At 38.1% G+C, this 15,981-nt stretch overlaps 1 protein-coding gene across 1 annotated transcript in view; it reads right to left on the reverse strand.

The window, feature by feature from the left end:
• Positions 1 to 15,981, reverse strand: part of NET1 (neuroepithelial cell transforming 1) — a 61,486-nt gene that overhangs the window by 37,080 nt on the left and 8,425 nt on the right. Inside the window, exons 2-3 of the mRNA XM_058682005.1 lie at positions 4,769 to 4,835; positions 964 to 1,023 (exon numbers count right to left, since the gene is read on the reverse strand). Of these exons, the coding sequence (XP_058537988.1) occupies positions 964 to 1,023; positions 4,769 to 4,835 (127 nt within the window). The remainder of the gene's footprint in view (positions 1 to 963; positions 1,024 to 4,768; positions 4,836 to 15,981) is intronic.

The raw sequence follows: 15,981 nt of genomic DNA on the forward strand, positions 1-15,981 counted from the left end.
ACATAACAATCTTTAAAAAAGGTTCTTAAGGGGCGCCTGGGTGGCGCAGTCGGTTAAGCGTCCGACTTCAGCCAGGTCACGATCTCGCGGTCCGTGAGTTCGAGCCCCGCGTCAGGCTCTGGGCTGATGGCTCGGAGCCTGGAGCCTGTTTCCGATTCTGTGTCTCCCTCTCTCTCTGCCCCTCCCCCGTTCATGCTCTGTCTCTCTCTGTCCCAAAAATAAATAAAAAAAAAATGTTGAAAAAAAAAAAAAAAAAATTTAAAAAAAAAAAAAAAAAAAAAAAAAAAAAAAAAAAAAAAGGTTCTTAAAACTGAGATGATTCTGTAAAATTTGGCAACCGACAAAAATGGACTAAGTAATTCCGGGGATACCAGGTTTGGGGACTTAACTACAGTTTTACATAAAGGGATACACAATCATTTTCAAGTGTGCCCTGGAGGTTAGTCTGTGATAGGTCACACGTTGGAAATGCGCAGCCACGTCTGACCTGCAGACGAGCTGTTGGGCTTGCACAGTCTAACACTAAAGACCCGGAGATTTCACGTAACAGTCCGGATTCGACTGTCCTACAAGCAGCACCGGAGAGAGCACGGCAGCAGGGGGCGCTTCCAGGAGGCCACACTCCTCTTTTTCACCACAGTCCCTACCTTCCCTGTAGGGTAGGTAGGGCCGGGCCCCTTTACGCAGGTGAGTGGGGGATCACTGGTTGAAGCCCCACAATGTTCTGAGGGAAGCTTTCACCTCATTTTGAACAAAGAAGTGGACACAAAAAAGACAGTATCTGTAAAAGCCAGTATTATTCGGTTTTGCGCTTTTTTTTTTTGCACTTAAAAATTTTTAAAACGTTAGCATTTGTTATTCTTACAGCACAAGAAGAAACACTATCTGCATATTTTTAAATACTTTAAAAATTTTTTTAAGTGTTTTTAAATTTTTAAATTCTTTCAGGGCAGTAAGGCTTACCTTCAGATCAAGGCTGTTAAGGCTTATGACATCATCATCTTTCTCTCTCCGCTTTCTTTTCTGTGTGAAAAAAAAGATTTCATTCTTATACAGAAGGAATGCATGTTACTTCATTAAACAGACTCCATAAAACCGGAAAAATCACGTTAAAAAAGTGAAGCTGTACTCATAAGGAAATTATTTCTATGAGGGATGCCAAATCACCTCTAGCATATATACTGTTTAAATAGCCCCCTTGACTGAATTGTCTCATGCTGCGAATTTCCATCCTATTAAAAACCCTTATGTAAAGATTTTTCAGAACAGAACTCTTATGTAAGTCGAGGGCTGTCTGTACTTGTTAGAGAAAAAGTAAAATATGTTTTAAACACAAAGGCACCAATTTTTTAAAAAAAGGAACACATATTATTTATCCTATAGAGGGAGGAGGGTCTTCACTAGGAAAAAAATACCCTTTTCTCACGGCCCAAAGTAATGAAGACTTGTTGCCTGAAGCAGGATTTATAAGCTAAGACCAACACGCTCCTAGTTATTAGTCGTTGTCCTCACTCGGCCTGCTGGTGCCTGTAGTGGCAAAACTGTGCACAATCTTTGATTTCTGTCTTCTCTCACTATTGAACAACGCCTCAGTAACACATCACCCACCCACACCTCAAAACAACTTTTCAGGTCACCAGTGACACAGCCTAGCTCTTGGAATTCTCAAAACTGACCGGCCAGGGCTCCCTTCCAGGACCTGGCTCCACCCCAAGGAGAAACTGGGGGGAACGGAATCAAAATCGAGCAGGAAAGGGACAACAGGCCAAAGGAAAGATAAAGTCCAGATGGAGGTGGGGAAAATTGATAGAGCCTGGAAATCTCAGAAGGCACCACAAAAACAAGAAGAAAGGGAGCTCTGTGAAGTCAGAAAAGTTATCTGAACCAAGCCTCTTTGTAAAGTTTTCAGAAAAACTAAATCCACATTAAAAGGAAGAGAAAATCCTCTGAGTCAAATCCTACACAAAGTAACTCCAAGAAAAAAGAGAAAAGGGCAAGAATAACATCCCTACAGGGAATGAAAACACCTCAGAAGGAAATGCTCAAAAAAGCAGAGCAAAACTATGACATACTATTCCAAATTTAGCTAAAAGACATTAAGAAAATGGAAGAAGACATGAGAGAACAATATACATAAATCAGGATTGGGAAACACGAAAAAAATGAAGGGACAAGAAATCTTTATTGATCCTAAGGTCATATCCAGAAGATCCAGAAAAACTGTGAATATGATCCTAATTTTGAAAAGCAAACTAAGCAAAAATCCTGCATGTGTGTATCTTGTATGTGAGGCTGTGTGTGTTTGTAAATAATTGTATGAGCAAAAAAAAATTTTAAAAAAGGGGGCTCCTGGGTGGCTCAGCTGCTCGAGCGTCCAACTCTCAATTTCGGCTCAGGTCATGATCTCAAAGTTGGTGGGTTCGAGCCCCACATCGGGTTCTATGCTGACAGCGTGGAGCCTGCTTGAAATTCTTTCTCTCTCTCTGCCCCTCCCTCTATCTCTCAAAATGAATAAGTAAACTTTAAAACAAAAATAACTGTATCAGCAACACAAAGGGACTGATAAGGTATTGCTGACTCGGCTTAGAGTGGAGGTGCGTGGGTGGAAGGACTGACAGGGGAGAGGAAGCTGCCAGGCAAAAAGAAGTGTACTGAGGGAAAACTCTCATACATGACCGTCCTTATGCATTTATATAAAACCATATGCATGTGTTAGCATATGTATAAAGAAATTTAACAGATTTTAAAACATTCTACTGTGTTTTCTTTTAAATATTTTGAAGCTGAGCTTTTCACATGCATATATTCCATCCACCTGGAATTTGTGGGTACCTGGTATGAAGTGGCACAGCTAGCTGCCTCGCCCCCACTACCACGGGCCGTGAGCACGGCTCCTCGGTCAGCTCTCATCCGCACGCCGCGTCCCGGGCTCTCTTTCTCACCGCAGGTCTACCGACTACACCCGCACCCACGTCCCGTGCCCGTAGTCACCGTACCCGTGGAGGAAGTCTTAACAGCCCACACGAAGTAAGACATTCCCCGACTTTCACAGGCCGTTCTGGGCCTTTGCTTTTTCTTCCTGAATTGTAGAACGAGAGCTCTAACACTCGAGTGGGTTTTCTATCAGAACTGCACTGAATTTATAAATATGAGGTGTCCTGACATTTTAATCTTATTGAGCCTCTCCTTGCTGGACTATCTCTCCATTTAATTTGGTGTCTATGTTCTTTACTAATGCTTTCCAATTTTTCCCATAAAAATCTCACAGATCTTTTCACAGATTTATTCAATTTTAAAAACTGTTTTTGTTTCGATGAGCATCTTTATAAATTACATTTAATTGAATATTGCAAGTGTATATACCTTCTGTTGAATTCTTTTTATAAATTTTATAGCCAGTAATCTTGCTTGAACTCTTATTAGTTCTAACAGCTGCTATTAATATTCTCTTGGATATTCTGTGTAGACGGTCATAGTGTCCCTAAGTAAAGACATCCTACTGTCTCTCTTGGATATTCTACGTAAACAGTCATCTTGTCCCTAAGTAATGACATCCTTGTGTCTCCTCCTTTCTAATGTGAACAGCACTTGTTCTCCTGTCTTACTGTGATTTTTGCAAAATCAAGTTTGGAGATATTTCTCTACTAAAGTTTTTCTGTTTGAGTTTAGACTTGTCATCTCGTAAGGGAAAGAAACCAAGATGAAAAAAGTTTCAGGGACGATATAGAATTGTATTAAAGTCAGGAAACTCTTGCTATGAATGCTTTACTGACCAACAAACAATACATGTAATTTGTATAAGAGTACAGAAATCTTAAAAGAAGTCCCCAACAGAAATATAAATTAAATACAAAAGAACAGAATACAAATGAATATGTATTGCCGAACCCAACAGCACACGATCAAGTAAAGCTTTGCAAACTAGAAACAGAATGATTTTTGCTATTTCCCCCAAATAAGGAAACATATATAGAATTATAAGGTAATGAATTTTTAATTATAAAAAATCAATTTTCTGGTGTGAGTTTGCACAGTTAGATGCCTCTGTAAATCTCATTCTAAAAATAATGAAACAGTCCCTCTATACTAGGATGATTAATAACAGAAAATAATTCATTCATCATATATACTATCTGCAATCATTTTTATACTTTTCAACCAAGAAAAAAAGCTGTAAGACTATGTACATAAAAACAACTTCATGTTTCATAATATATTCTCTTAATTTTCACACTGGTAGGACTAAGAGGAAGGACTGCATAAGGCTAAAAATAAATAGATCTGGTACTTTTCAAGATATATTTTGTATTTAAATTTTTTTTTTTTCAACGTTTTTTATTTATTTTTGGGACAGAGAGAGACAAAGCATGAACGGGCCAAGGGCAGAGAGAGAGGGAGACACAGAATCGGAAACAGGCTCCAGGCTCCGAGCCATCAGCCCAGAGCCTGACGCGGGGCTCGAACTCACGAACCGCGAGATTGTGACCTGGCTGAAGTCGGACGCTTAACCGACTGCGCCACCCAGGCGCCCCTATATTTTGTATTTAATTGAAATAAATTTTTACCTTGTTAGCAGAAAAGAATTACATCAGGCCACCAAAGATGTAACTTTGTAACAGTTACATTTACATACAAAGATGTAACAGTAACTCTAGACCTCAAGACACTCAGATAAGTACAGACAAGTGAACTGTACACCAGACTGAAAGACAACCTAAGAATTAATCCTATCAGTGTCTTAAAATAAAAAACCTAGTTTGCTACTCACCAAAGTGAAGTCCCAATGGGGGCCAGGTGTTAAAAATGTGAAGGAGCTACCTCTCCGAAGGGAATGTCTGTAAAAAGAAAATTCAGGCAATAAATAAATTGAGAGTAACTTCAGTAACATAAAGCAGTAGACACATAAAAAGCTACCTTTTTCATAGGTTCAAAATTGTTTAAAGCAGCTTTATTAATCAGTCAATTGTAAAAATAAAAATGAGAGAATGCAAAAAAAAATCGGGGTGTAAGTTCTGGTCACTTTTAGAATCTTTATAATAAAGTGAAAGGGCCTTGATAAAATAGACAAATTAGAAATAATTCACCAAACCAAGCAGGGTTATTTTAGAAACATATACATGATTCAGTAGTAAGAAATCTACTTATACAGCATATTAAACTAACAGGATAAATAAAAAGCAATAAATGATGCAAAAATTGCCTAATAAAATTCAACATGCACACCTAATATCGTAAGAACAAGAATAAAAGGATGCTCAACATAATAAATAAAACCCAAATGCAATTAATTTGCATTTGTTTACATCTCTTCCATGTACTGATTTTTTGAAAAATTATGGTTTAATTAACCAAAGGGGGGGGGGGGGGGAAGAACTCTGAATAACTATATCCAAGACAAAGATCTCAAGCAAGATTAAAATTTGACTAGGATTTTGTCTGTTACTATTAAGTGACAGATTTTTCTTCTGTGTTATTTTTCCATTCAATGTAAGGAATTAAGAAAATCCTTATAATAAAAGCTGTCTTAACCATTATAAAATATAAACCTCTATGTTTGTGAAACGTGTAGAAAATCATAAAACATACCTCGCACAGGAAATACAGTTTATAAACTATACTTACCATTAACCACTTCAGATGTAAATAAATATAAAATAGGTTTTCCCTCATATCGAAATAAATGAAAATTAAAGGAGAAAAGCAAAGGGTCATTATTTAGAGGTTGCTAGAGGCAAGGGAGTCCCCCCCACCATCACTGACCCAAAGGCAGACCCAAAGGCAGACCCAAAGGCAGGCGAGAGTGGGAAATCTTCACGGTGGAGAAAAGGGAAGGCTTCAGGTGTGCCCAGAAGGGACGCTATGGGCCCGCAAGCTGAGGTGAGTGCGCTTCCTCTGCGATTGCCTGGGAATGCACATTGGGCTTGTTCTGATTGGTTCAAAGTTGGAAGCAAGGAGAAAAATTAGGGAATCTGACAGTTACTGATGAAGCCTGGCCACTGCGGGTTGACTGTCACAAAGTTATTGCTCGGCTTTCTGGATTCTAAGGCCATCCTCCATTTGTATATTCGTTCCACTTCTCACCCTTGATCCTCACGGTCTTTGTTCACTATAAGTTACAGAAATACCACAGATGGCTACTACACCCACAAGAATTTGCAAGCTTAAATCAAATACGAGGGCTTTGGTAGTTTTCTAAGCTAAATATAAAGCAGAAGTTTGTTTGTATTTTGACAAGGAACACAAGGGAAAATGGCTACAGGGAGAAAGAGGATACCAAAAAGGCTTCGCAGAAGAATCAACACTTGAGTAATACTGAAGCTGAATCTGAGAAACAGCAATTAGCAAAGCACACAAGAGGTTTTTGCGGCTTTTTTGGGCAAAGGGAACAGCACACGTTAAGGGGGAGTGAAACGAATCATATTCGAGAAACTGTAGGTACAACAGTTCCTTATCTTTGCGTATCAAAAGAAATAAGGAAGGGCCTTCCAGAGCAACCCTTAAAGAGAATGGACTTGCTCTTGAATACGTAAGGTGGCAGCTGTCAGCTATGGAATTCTAAGTAACAAGAAGGATGAACTGGAAGAACGCAAGACTGGTCAGAAAGACCAGTTAGGAGGAAGCTCACTATTGCTTCCAATAGATGGTAAGGGGCTAACGCAACAGCAGCGAAGTTAGAAGCAGACTAGAAAGAGGGTTCAATGACGAAACCGGTAGACTGTTCCTTTTCCTCCCTGTGCCGGTTCAGTTCAGTGTCTACCAAGGTTGCTGACATTGGGAAAATACAATTCCACTAACAATAATTAGAAATAGATGCTGACCGGTCACGATCTCGCGGTCCGTGAGTTCGAGCCCCGCGTCAGGCTCTGGGCCGATGGCTCGGAGCCTGGAGCCTGTTTCCGATTCTGTGTCTCCCTCTCTCTCTGCCCCTCCCCCGTTCATGCTCTGTCTCTCTCTGTCCCAAAAATAAATAAAAAACGTTGAAAAAAAAATTAAAAAAAAAAAAAAGAAATAGATGCTGAAAGATCTTAAGGCATTTAAAGCAAATATTTCCTAAAAAATTATTTGTGAAAGATTAAAACACAGTAAGCCTTTTATTACTCTTAAAGCTGTTTTTTTTTTTTTTTTTCTGACAGCCTCTTTAGAGGAGCTAGATAACTTAAGAACTAGTTTTCCTTGTCACTGCAAAGGACAAAAAGTAACAATGAAGACAATGGTATGATTCTTGATAAACCACTAGAAGAGGTACCGTATTTAGGTTAAACCAACTGACATCTGAAATAATTATAATTCATACGACTAAACAAGTTGTACGGGTTTATAAGGTTTTATAAGGTTTCATAGGGAAAAACGGGACCTTCATACCGTATGTATCCATTGATCACACTTTCTAAAAACACTGCTCTCAGTTCTGTCAGATACTACGTGGTTCTTAAGATCATCAGTGGGAACTGTGCTGAGAAGCAGCAATCAGGATTTCTCAGAAGATTATTTTTAATCGAATGCAAATATTCATTACAAAGTAGTAATCATGGTGGCACTTAAAATATTCAGTAAGTACTTCCTTAAGACAAGTGTTGAGGAGAGCACAAAACCAAAGTTACTCATTTCTCTAGAATCAACCAAACTGACCCCAGAATGAATTTGATGTTTGAAAGCTGGAAAGAAAAATAGCTCTTAGGAATTTTAAATAGGTCAACTGGAAAAATACTTCTTCCAATCAGATGGCAAGATTCTTTCCAGTACAAGCTGTAATCAGTTTTACAGTAATGCTATTTTTTCCCAAGTCAATAACAAGCACCTATTTGTTTTCAATACTCATGGAAAAAAAGAACCCAATAAACAAACTGTGCCCAGAAATCATGTAAGCCAGTGCCAACTTTTAAAAATCTTGGAAAGACATGCAGTCATCTTTCACAGGGGTCAGACTCCAAATGTAATAGCTATTTTAGATCCTTGTGGGAAAAAATGTTTGATTTCATGAAGCAAAAAGGTTATAAGTGGCCTTTTCAGAAAATACTAAGTACAGTCCATTTGAAAAGGTACTAACAGCTGAAATAAGAACTCCATCTTCTTAGTAATTTGTGTCCGATCCCTTTTCTACACATCCAAACAATGCTTAAAACATAAAATAAACATGAAGGAACAAGCTTGGTGTATTAAACCATGTTTTCTATTAATCCCATTGGGATTATTCCTTGGCCTCTAACATCCGTACTTCCTTTCCTACCTTTTGGTGTGGTTGTGAACAATGTGAATTATTTTTGCACTGAACTAGTTTTGGTCTAAACAAAACATAACTACAATTATAAAGTTGATGTTCAAAAAGAGAAAAAGTTCGTTAATTCACTCTTAAACCAAATTATGTTTTCAAAGATTATGATTTGTTTCATTGCCCTCCTCTATCATGGCACGTAATTAAGAGCTAAGTTGAATTATAAGTAGTGGAAAGGTAGCTCAATGAACATTTTCATAAAATGTACCGGACAACGTGAGTGAGATAATTCTTCCAATTAAAGGGGAAAACCACAAAAATGTAAAGATACTGGTTTATAATAAGGTAGATATTTAGGGGTTTACAGTGAAAAACAACCAAAATGAGTTAGCAAAGTAATGTTTTTAAAAAGCTAGCAAAATAGAAGGACTAAAGATAGGAATATAGCCGACTAGGTCACTGACATTAGCAATAAGAAGACTTGAGGCCTGGGGCACCTAAAATATGAAAAAGTATGACTGAAAACTGTGATGCCCCCAAAGCTGCTACGGAAAATTAGCCCCCATGTGGTAAAACAAGAAAAGAATGCAGCAGTTCTGAAGGACACTGGTCCCACACACAGCAGTGCAACGTCGGTAAATGACTCAGCCTAGTTACAGACTACTTACAAACTCCTGAAATTTAAAATTTGAATCTATTAATGAATGCCAAGGGTACCATGGATGTAGAAAGAATGATGAAAACTATTCTCTGTAGTTAACATTTGTTGATGTTTGGGATGCTGAACTACTCAGGTTCTCAATTTCTTGGCATATTGGGCAAGACATAATGACAGATATTATTAAAACAATTCATTTATTTGGGTCAATGATCTGATGTACTGGACTGTTTGGACTGCTTAGCATCTTCGCTATTAGGAAATGATCTCTTTCGCTTCATAAAGGTGCTGCAGGAGCTGAAACTTAAGTAGACTATATCCCTTACCCTACTGGGGTTTTCTCAACTTTGTTATCTGTTGAGCCCCAAATAATAGATACACCTTGGATCCTCTCTAGTCTAGAACAACACTGAGCATCTAGAAGCCAGCACACACACATTTCAGGTATCAAAACGTCCTACACCAATACTCAAACTATCACATAGTGTCTTTATAAGATTCAATTCCAATATCCTTATCAGGTTGCCTTGCCCCAGCAGGGAATTCAGGGGAGAGGGCACAGGGGATAACAGCGGCAAGTAACGGTGAGGGAAGAGAACAATCTCTAAAAGCATACATATTTAGAAATCTAGGACTTTGGAAAACAGTTTGGCAATTTCTTAAAAAGTTAAACACAGGGGCACTTGGGTGGCTCAGTCAGTTAAGCGTCCAACTTCAGCTCAGGTCATGATCTCACAGTTCCTGGGTTCCAGCCCCACGTCAGGCTCTGTGCTGACAGCGCGGAGCCTGGAGCCTGCTTCAGATTCTGTGTCTCCCTCTCTCTCTGCCCCTCCCCTGCTCACACTCTGTCTCTCTCTGCCTCTTAAAAATAAATGTAAAAAATTTTTTAAGAAAAAAAGTGGTCATTTGATGTGGGAGCAAATAGCCTTAGGAGCTATTGTGGGTATCCTTTTATTTTTAGCAACTACATAAACAGTAATAATGACAATCCTAGATTATAAAGAACTGGCTCAACTACTTGTTTATATGTCCTAATTTAGTTTAAAACATGTTTGGAAAAACAGTCTATCCAAAAAGTTAAATCTCCTTAAAGGGAGCAGGAATCCTTAGATCTGAGTTTGTACAATGGCTGGCCTGGCTTAAGACTGTACCTTTGGCCCTGGATATCATTCTGCAAATTCATCAATTTTACTGGACAAACACAATTTAAAGAGTAAGTCCCATCACTACTGGTAGATCATAGGCATGGTGTTATCTTTCTACCAATGGAGAGCATGACTTCACATCTGTTAAAAGGAAAATGTTATAAAATCCTTAAAAGGATCATATGGATTTACATTCCTGCCATACAAGTGATGTACAGTGTTCAGTAGATTCTCCCAAGGCCCCAAAGAGCAGCAATAGGATTATTTAAATGTTATTTATATCCAATAATTGTAGTATTTGCAAAGAAGAGCTCCTTAAACATGGTTACATGAGTGATAGTAATTATTTTGTTGGTTGATGTTACTACTACGTCTCTTTAGAGATATTCTGTGGAGGAAGCGTGGCAAACAACATTAAATTAGGAGTTAGCAAATACAGGACAAACCAGTATCTAGCTGCGAAATTTCAGAGCTTCACATGTCTCATGTATAAAAGAAGTTGTGCTAAACGCTAAGGCTCTCTCTTTCAGTACTAAAATGGGAGTCAGTTTTGTTTGTTCGCTTGTTTGTTTTGATAACAGCAGCAGGAAATTTCCTGAATGCTTATTATGTACATATAAACATAGAAGTTTATATGAGTTCTGTGCATTGACTCAATCCTTAGAGCAACTCTGTAAGGCAGGTCCTATTTCTACTTCCACTTTACAGATGAAGAGGCTGACGGCATGTATCGATGAAGCGGGCCAAGGCCTCAAAGTGGTCAGCGGCAGAACCAGGATTTACACCCAGCTAGTCCAGCTCGACCACGCCGTGAAAAACCGCCTCTACAAGAGCTGACAACAGAGCTAACTGCTAAATACTCTTTGATACACAGTAAATAAGTGATAGTTCTGGTGTTTCCTGCAAAAAATACAAACAATGATACCTAATATTCTTGGAATATTTGCTAGGTCTAGGTACGTTCTAATGCTTGACATGAATTATGTCATATGATTTTCACAACCTTATGAGACAGATACTATGAAGTAAGATTTAAAGAGATTAAATTCTCAAGAGCCGGAGTCTGAACCCAGGAAAAAGCCTTACTATAAAGCCTAAACTCTTTAAAAACTAAAATTTTATTTGGTTGTGGGCCTCAGTCTAAAAGAATGTACATTCCCAGAGGAAACGATGAACTGAATCAAAGGTGAAGCCAGAACAGACTCAGCGTCAGGGAAACTAGATCAAGAAAGCAGGCCGTCTTCCAAGCTCTGAATCCTATGGCAGGGCCCAGGGCTGTCTGTGGACAAGACCCCTTTCCTACTACCCAGAGCAAAGAGAGGATGTAAGGGGAGGAAGGATTTGAGAGGCCCGCTGTAAAACCTACACAGAAGCTTACACCCTACTGGATTCCAGCTGTTTCTACTCTTTCTTCCTCCTAATCATCTCTCCCCTGCCATGGCCTATAGCAGTCATCACACATATGATATGTTCCCCCAGAAGTACTATTTAGCAGGGGCAAATCATCTTCATAATCCTTTATTTAACGTGGCACAGACTTAAAACCAGTAGCCATCCATTTCTCCTAGTTCTGTGCATCCTAGCCATTTCTATTGCCCAGGGCATCCTCTAATCTACCTGTTTCTTGGTTGGTGGGCTACCATTAATAATTAGCAATAGGTGTGGCTGGAAATGAGCTCCAGGCCCATGGGCTGATTAAAGGTGGGTCCTGTCAACAGCAGTGTTCACCCATGTGTACATGTGTGCCAACACACGCACACGCACATGCACACTCACCCCCACCCCCAACCCGTGGTGACGAGTTTCACTTTAAATTGCTGACCACACATTTCGTGTAGGTCTTTACTCTGCCCAGCAATTACATTTCCCTTGTCACTTCCTCTCCTCCTCTTGGAAAGAACTACTTCAAACCTTTCCCTCTTCACTCTTCCAATACTCCCTCCCCACCCCCATCTCACTTTCAGCTTACGACTCTGACTCTGCATCGTATAATATTATATCCTGCACACTTACACTGTCCAATTTACCAACATACCATAAACTTTTTCTTCTCTTTTGTTACAATGTATAAGCTGTATTAACTAATTCCAAACCTTCCATTTATACACTGGGTTATATCTGCTCTTCTCTACTCTGAAAAGCAGCCAGAGACAAAACACATCCACTTCAAAAAAAACAACAATTAATTATGAAATGTAAATAGGTACAATATAACAATCTGAAGATAAAAATTGCCAGAGGAAGATCCTTTCTGAATAAGAGAACATAGGCAGTGTAATGATGTTGTCTTGAGGAAAAGCAGTAGTGTAATTAATGGATTTGTGAATTGAATTAGCTATTCATTTTCAGAGAGCAATATTTTTACTTGAGGGACCCACTAACAGATAAACTACCATCATTTGGACTTGGGTATTTTGCAGGCATTAACTCTACAATGAAGTATTGCTGCCAATGATAAAAAGTTGTGCTTTCAAATGAAAATTAGAATTTTTGAAAACTGTATCCATTGTTGTGAACATGACATCTCAACCCTTAAAAGCTTTTCAGGTGAGACCAGTGATTATATAAATGACTATGATTTTTTGATAGCATGTGACAATATGTCAGTATGTATCAACCTTTGGAAGATCTGCTTAACTCAGTACACCAGTATTTTCCAAACGACAAACACATAATGTCTCAAAATCATGGCTGAGTAAAACAGATCTAAAAGACTGTGGATTTTAATATAACAGAATGAAAAGTTCATTGATACAATTTCAGATTCAAACTGCAGCCAAACATTAAGACACTGCCACTTGTCAAGTTTTGGTGTATTACCAAAGAATACCCATAATTGTCTGAAAAGGCTATTAAAGGACTCGTGCATTTTTGAACTAAAAACCTGTGTCAGGGCAGATTTTCTTTATATACTCATATACTTCATTCTCTATATACTTCATCTTTATATATTGCAAGCAGTACATATAAGAATCCTGCTCTGTTGTTAAGCTTGATACTAGAAATTTATGAAACTTATGAAAAAAATTCGACACTTCTCACTAATATTGTTTTTGAAACTCTTTCCTTTAAAAAATATGTTGTTTATGCAAACATAATGGGTCTGTTTTAAAACATTTAACAAAGTAATAATTTTTAATAAATATAATCCACATCAACAAAAGCTCTCTGGTATCCTCAATAATTTTAAAGAAAGTACAGAAGTCCTAATGCCACAAGAATGAGAATGGCTGCGCTAGAAAAAACCTGCACACGTACAGAAAGGAAATGCAGACCCGAAAAAGAAACATGTATCTTATATGAGATAACACATAAAACTCTGTCTGAATTATGGAAAAAGACTTAAAACGATTATAGTTAATGATATTTCACTGTGTAAAAGTATCATAATGTATTTAATTTCCTATCACTGTTTTTTCTCAATTTTTTACCATAAAGATGCATTGTGACGTACTTTTTTACACATATACCCACATATACGGTACAATAACTTTAAGATAAATTCCTATATGTATAATTCTCGGTTTAAATATATGCACTATTAAAATTTTGTTTGGCACAAAAACAGACACATAGACCAATGGAATAGAATAGAAACCCCAGAACTAGACTCACAAACGTATGGCCAACTAATCTTTGACAAAGCAGGAAAGAACATCCGATGGAAAAAAGACAGTCTCTTTAACAAATGGTGCTGGGAGAACTGGACAGCAACATGCAGAAGAATGAAACTAGACCACTTTCTGACACCATTCACAAAAATAAACTCAAAATGGATAAAGGACCTGAATGTGAGACAAGAAACCATCAAAACCCTAGAGGAGAAAGCAGGAAAAGACCTCTCTGACCTCAGCCGTAGCAATCTCTTACTCGACACATCCCCAAAGGCAAGGGAATTAAAAGCAAAAATGAATTACTGGGAACTTATGAAGATAAAAAGCTTCTGCACAGCAAAGGAAACAACCAACAAAACTAAAAGGCAACCAACGGAATGGGAAAAGATATTTGCAAATGACATATCGGACAAAGGGCTAGTATCCAAAATCTATAAAGAGCTCACCAAACTCCACACCCGAAAAACAAATAACCCAGTGAAGAAATGGGCAGAAAACATGAATAGACACTTCTCTAAAGAAGACATCCGGATGGCCAACAGGCACATGAAAAGATGCTCAACGTCGCTCCTCATCAGGGAAATACAAATCAAAACCACACTCAGATATCACCTCACACTGGTCAGAGTGGCCAAAATGAACAAATCAGGAAACTACAGACGCTGGAGAGGATGTGGAGAAACAGGAACCCTCTTGCACTGTTGGTGGGAATGCAAACTGGTGCAGCCACTCTGGAAAACAGTGTGGAGGTTCCTCAGAAAATTAAAAATAGATCTACCCTATGACCCAGCAATAGCACTGCTAGGAATTTACCCAAGGGATACAGGAGTACCGATGCATAGGGGGACTTGTACCCCAATGTTTATAGCAGCACTCTCAACAATAGCCAAATTGTGGAAAGAGCCTAAACGTCCATCAACTGATGAATGGATAAAGAAATTGTGGTTTATATACACAATGGAGTACTACATGGCAATGAGAAAGAACGAAATATGGCCCTTTGTAGCAACGTGGATGGAACTGGACAGTGTGATGCTAAGTGAAATAAGCCATACAGAGAAAGACAGATACCATATGTTTTCACTCTTATGTGGATCCTGAGAAACTTAACAGAAACCCATGGGGGAGAGGAAGGAAAAAAAAAAAAAAAAAAAAGAGGTTAGAGTGGAAGAGAGCCAAAGCATAAGAGACTGTTAAAAACTGAGAACAAACTGAGGGTTGACGGGGGGTGGGAGGGAGGGGAGGGTGGGTGATGGGTATTGAGGAGGGCACCTTTTGGGATGAGCACTGGGTGTTGTATGGAAACCAATTTGACAATAAATTTAATATATTGAAAAAATAAATAAATAAAAAATAAAATTTTGTTGTATCTGCTAAATTTCTTGTCCAACATACATGTAATGGGAGTACCAGGAGGAGAGAAAGGAGCAGAAAAAATATTTGAAGAAATGACTGAAAACTTCTCAAATTTACTGAAAAACAATAACCTACACATCCAGAAAACGCAGTGAACTCCAAGGAAGATACATTCAAAGAGACCCACAGATAAAATCACAATAAAAATGGTCAAACAAAGGAGAAAATCTTGAAAGGAGCAAGAGAAAAATGACTTGCTACTTACAAGGGAATCCCAGCAAGATTAATGGCTGACCTATCAGCAGAAACCATAAACCAGAAAGCAGTGAGACATCATATTCAAAGTGCTCAAAGAGAAAGACTATCAACAAAGAATCCCAATTCTATCAAAACTAGCTTTCAAATATGAAGGTGAAATTAAGACATTATCTAGATAAACAAAAACTGAGAAAACTTGTTGTCTGTAGACCTGTCTTACATACTAAAAGGAAGTATTCAGGCTAAAAGCAAGTGAGTCTAGATGGTCATTTGAATCTACCCAAAAAGACAAAGAGCACAAATAAAATCAGTCTAAATGAAAAAAAAAAATCAGTAAATAAATTAAAATCCCATTAATTAGAAAACATTCACTTAATGCAAAAGAAAGCAATAAAGGCCAAATAGAGAAACCAAGGTCAGACATAAAACAAAATGCAAAATAGCAGGCATAAATCAAACTATATTAATAGAGAACATTAAATGTGAGTGGAGTAAATCTCCCAATGGTAAGACAGAGATTGTTAGCCTGGATTTAAAAGAAATAAATATAATCCAACTATATACCATTGACTCTTGAACAATGTGGGGGTTAGGAGCACATCACGAACCACCCCCCATGTGGTCAAAAATCCATGTATAACTTTTGACTCCTGCAAAACTTTACTAATAGCGTTTTGTTTACCAGAAGCCTTAAGTATAACATAAATAGTAGGTCAGCACATATTTTGTATGTTATAT

Source organism: Neofelis nebulosa, chromosome 8 (genome assembly GCF_028018385.1).
Source record: "Neofelis nebulosa isolate mNeoNeb1 chromosome 8, mNeoNeb1.pri, whole genome shotgun sequence".
NCBI lineage: Eukaryota > Metazoa > Chordata > Mammalia > Carnivora > Felidae > Neofelis > Neofelis nebulosa.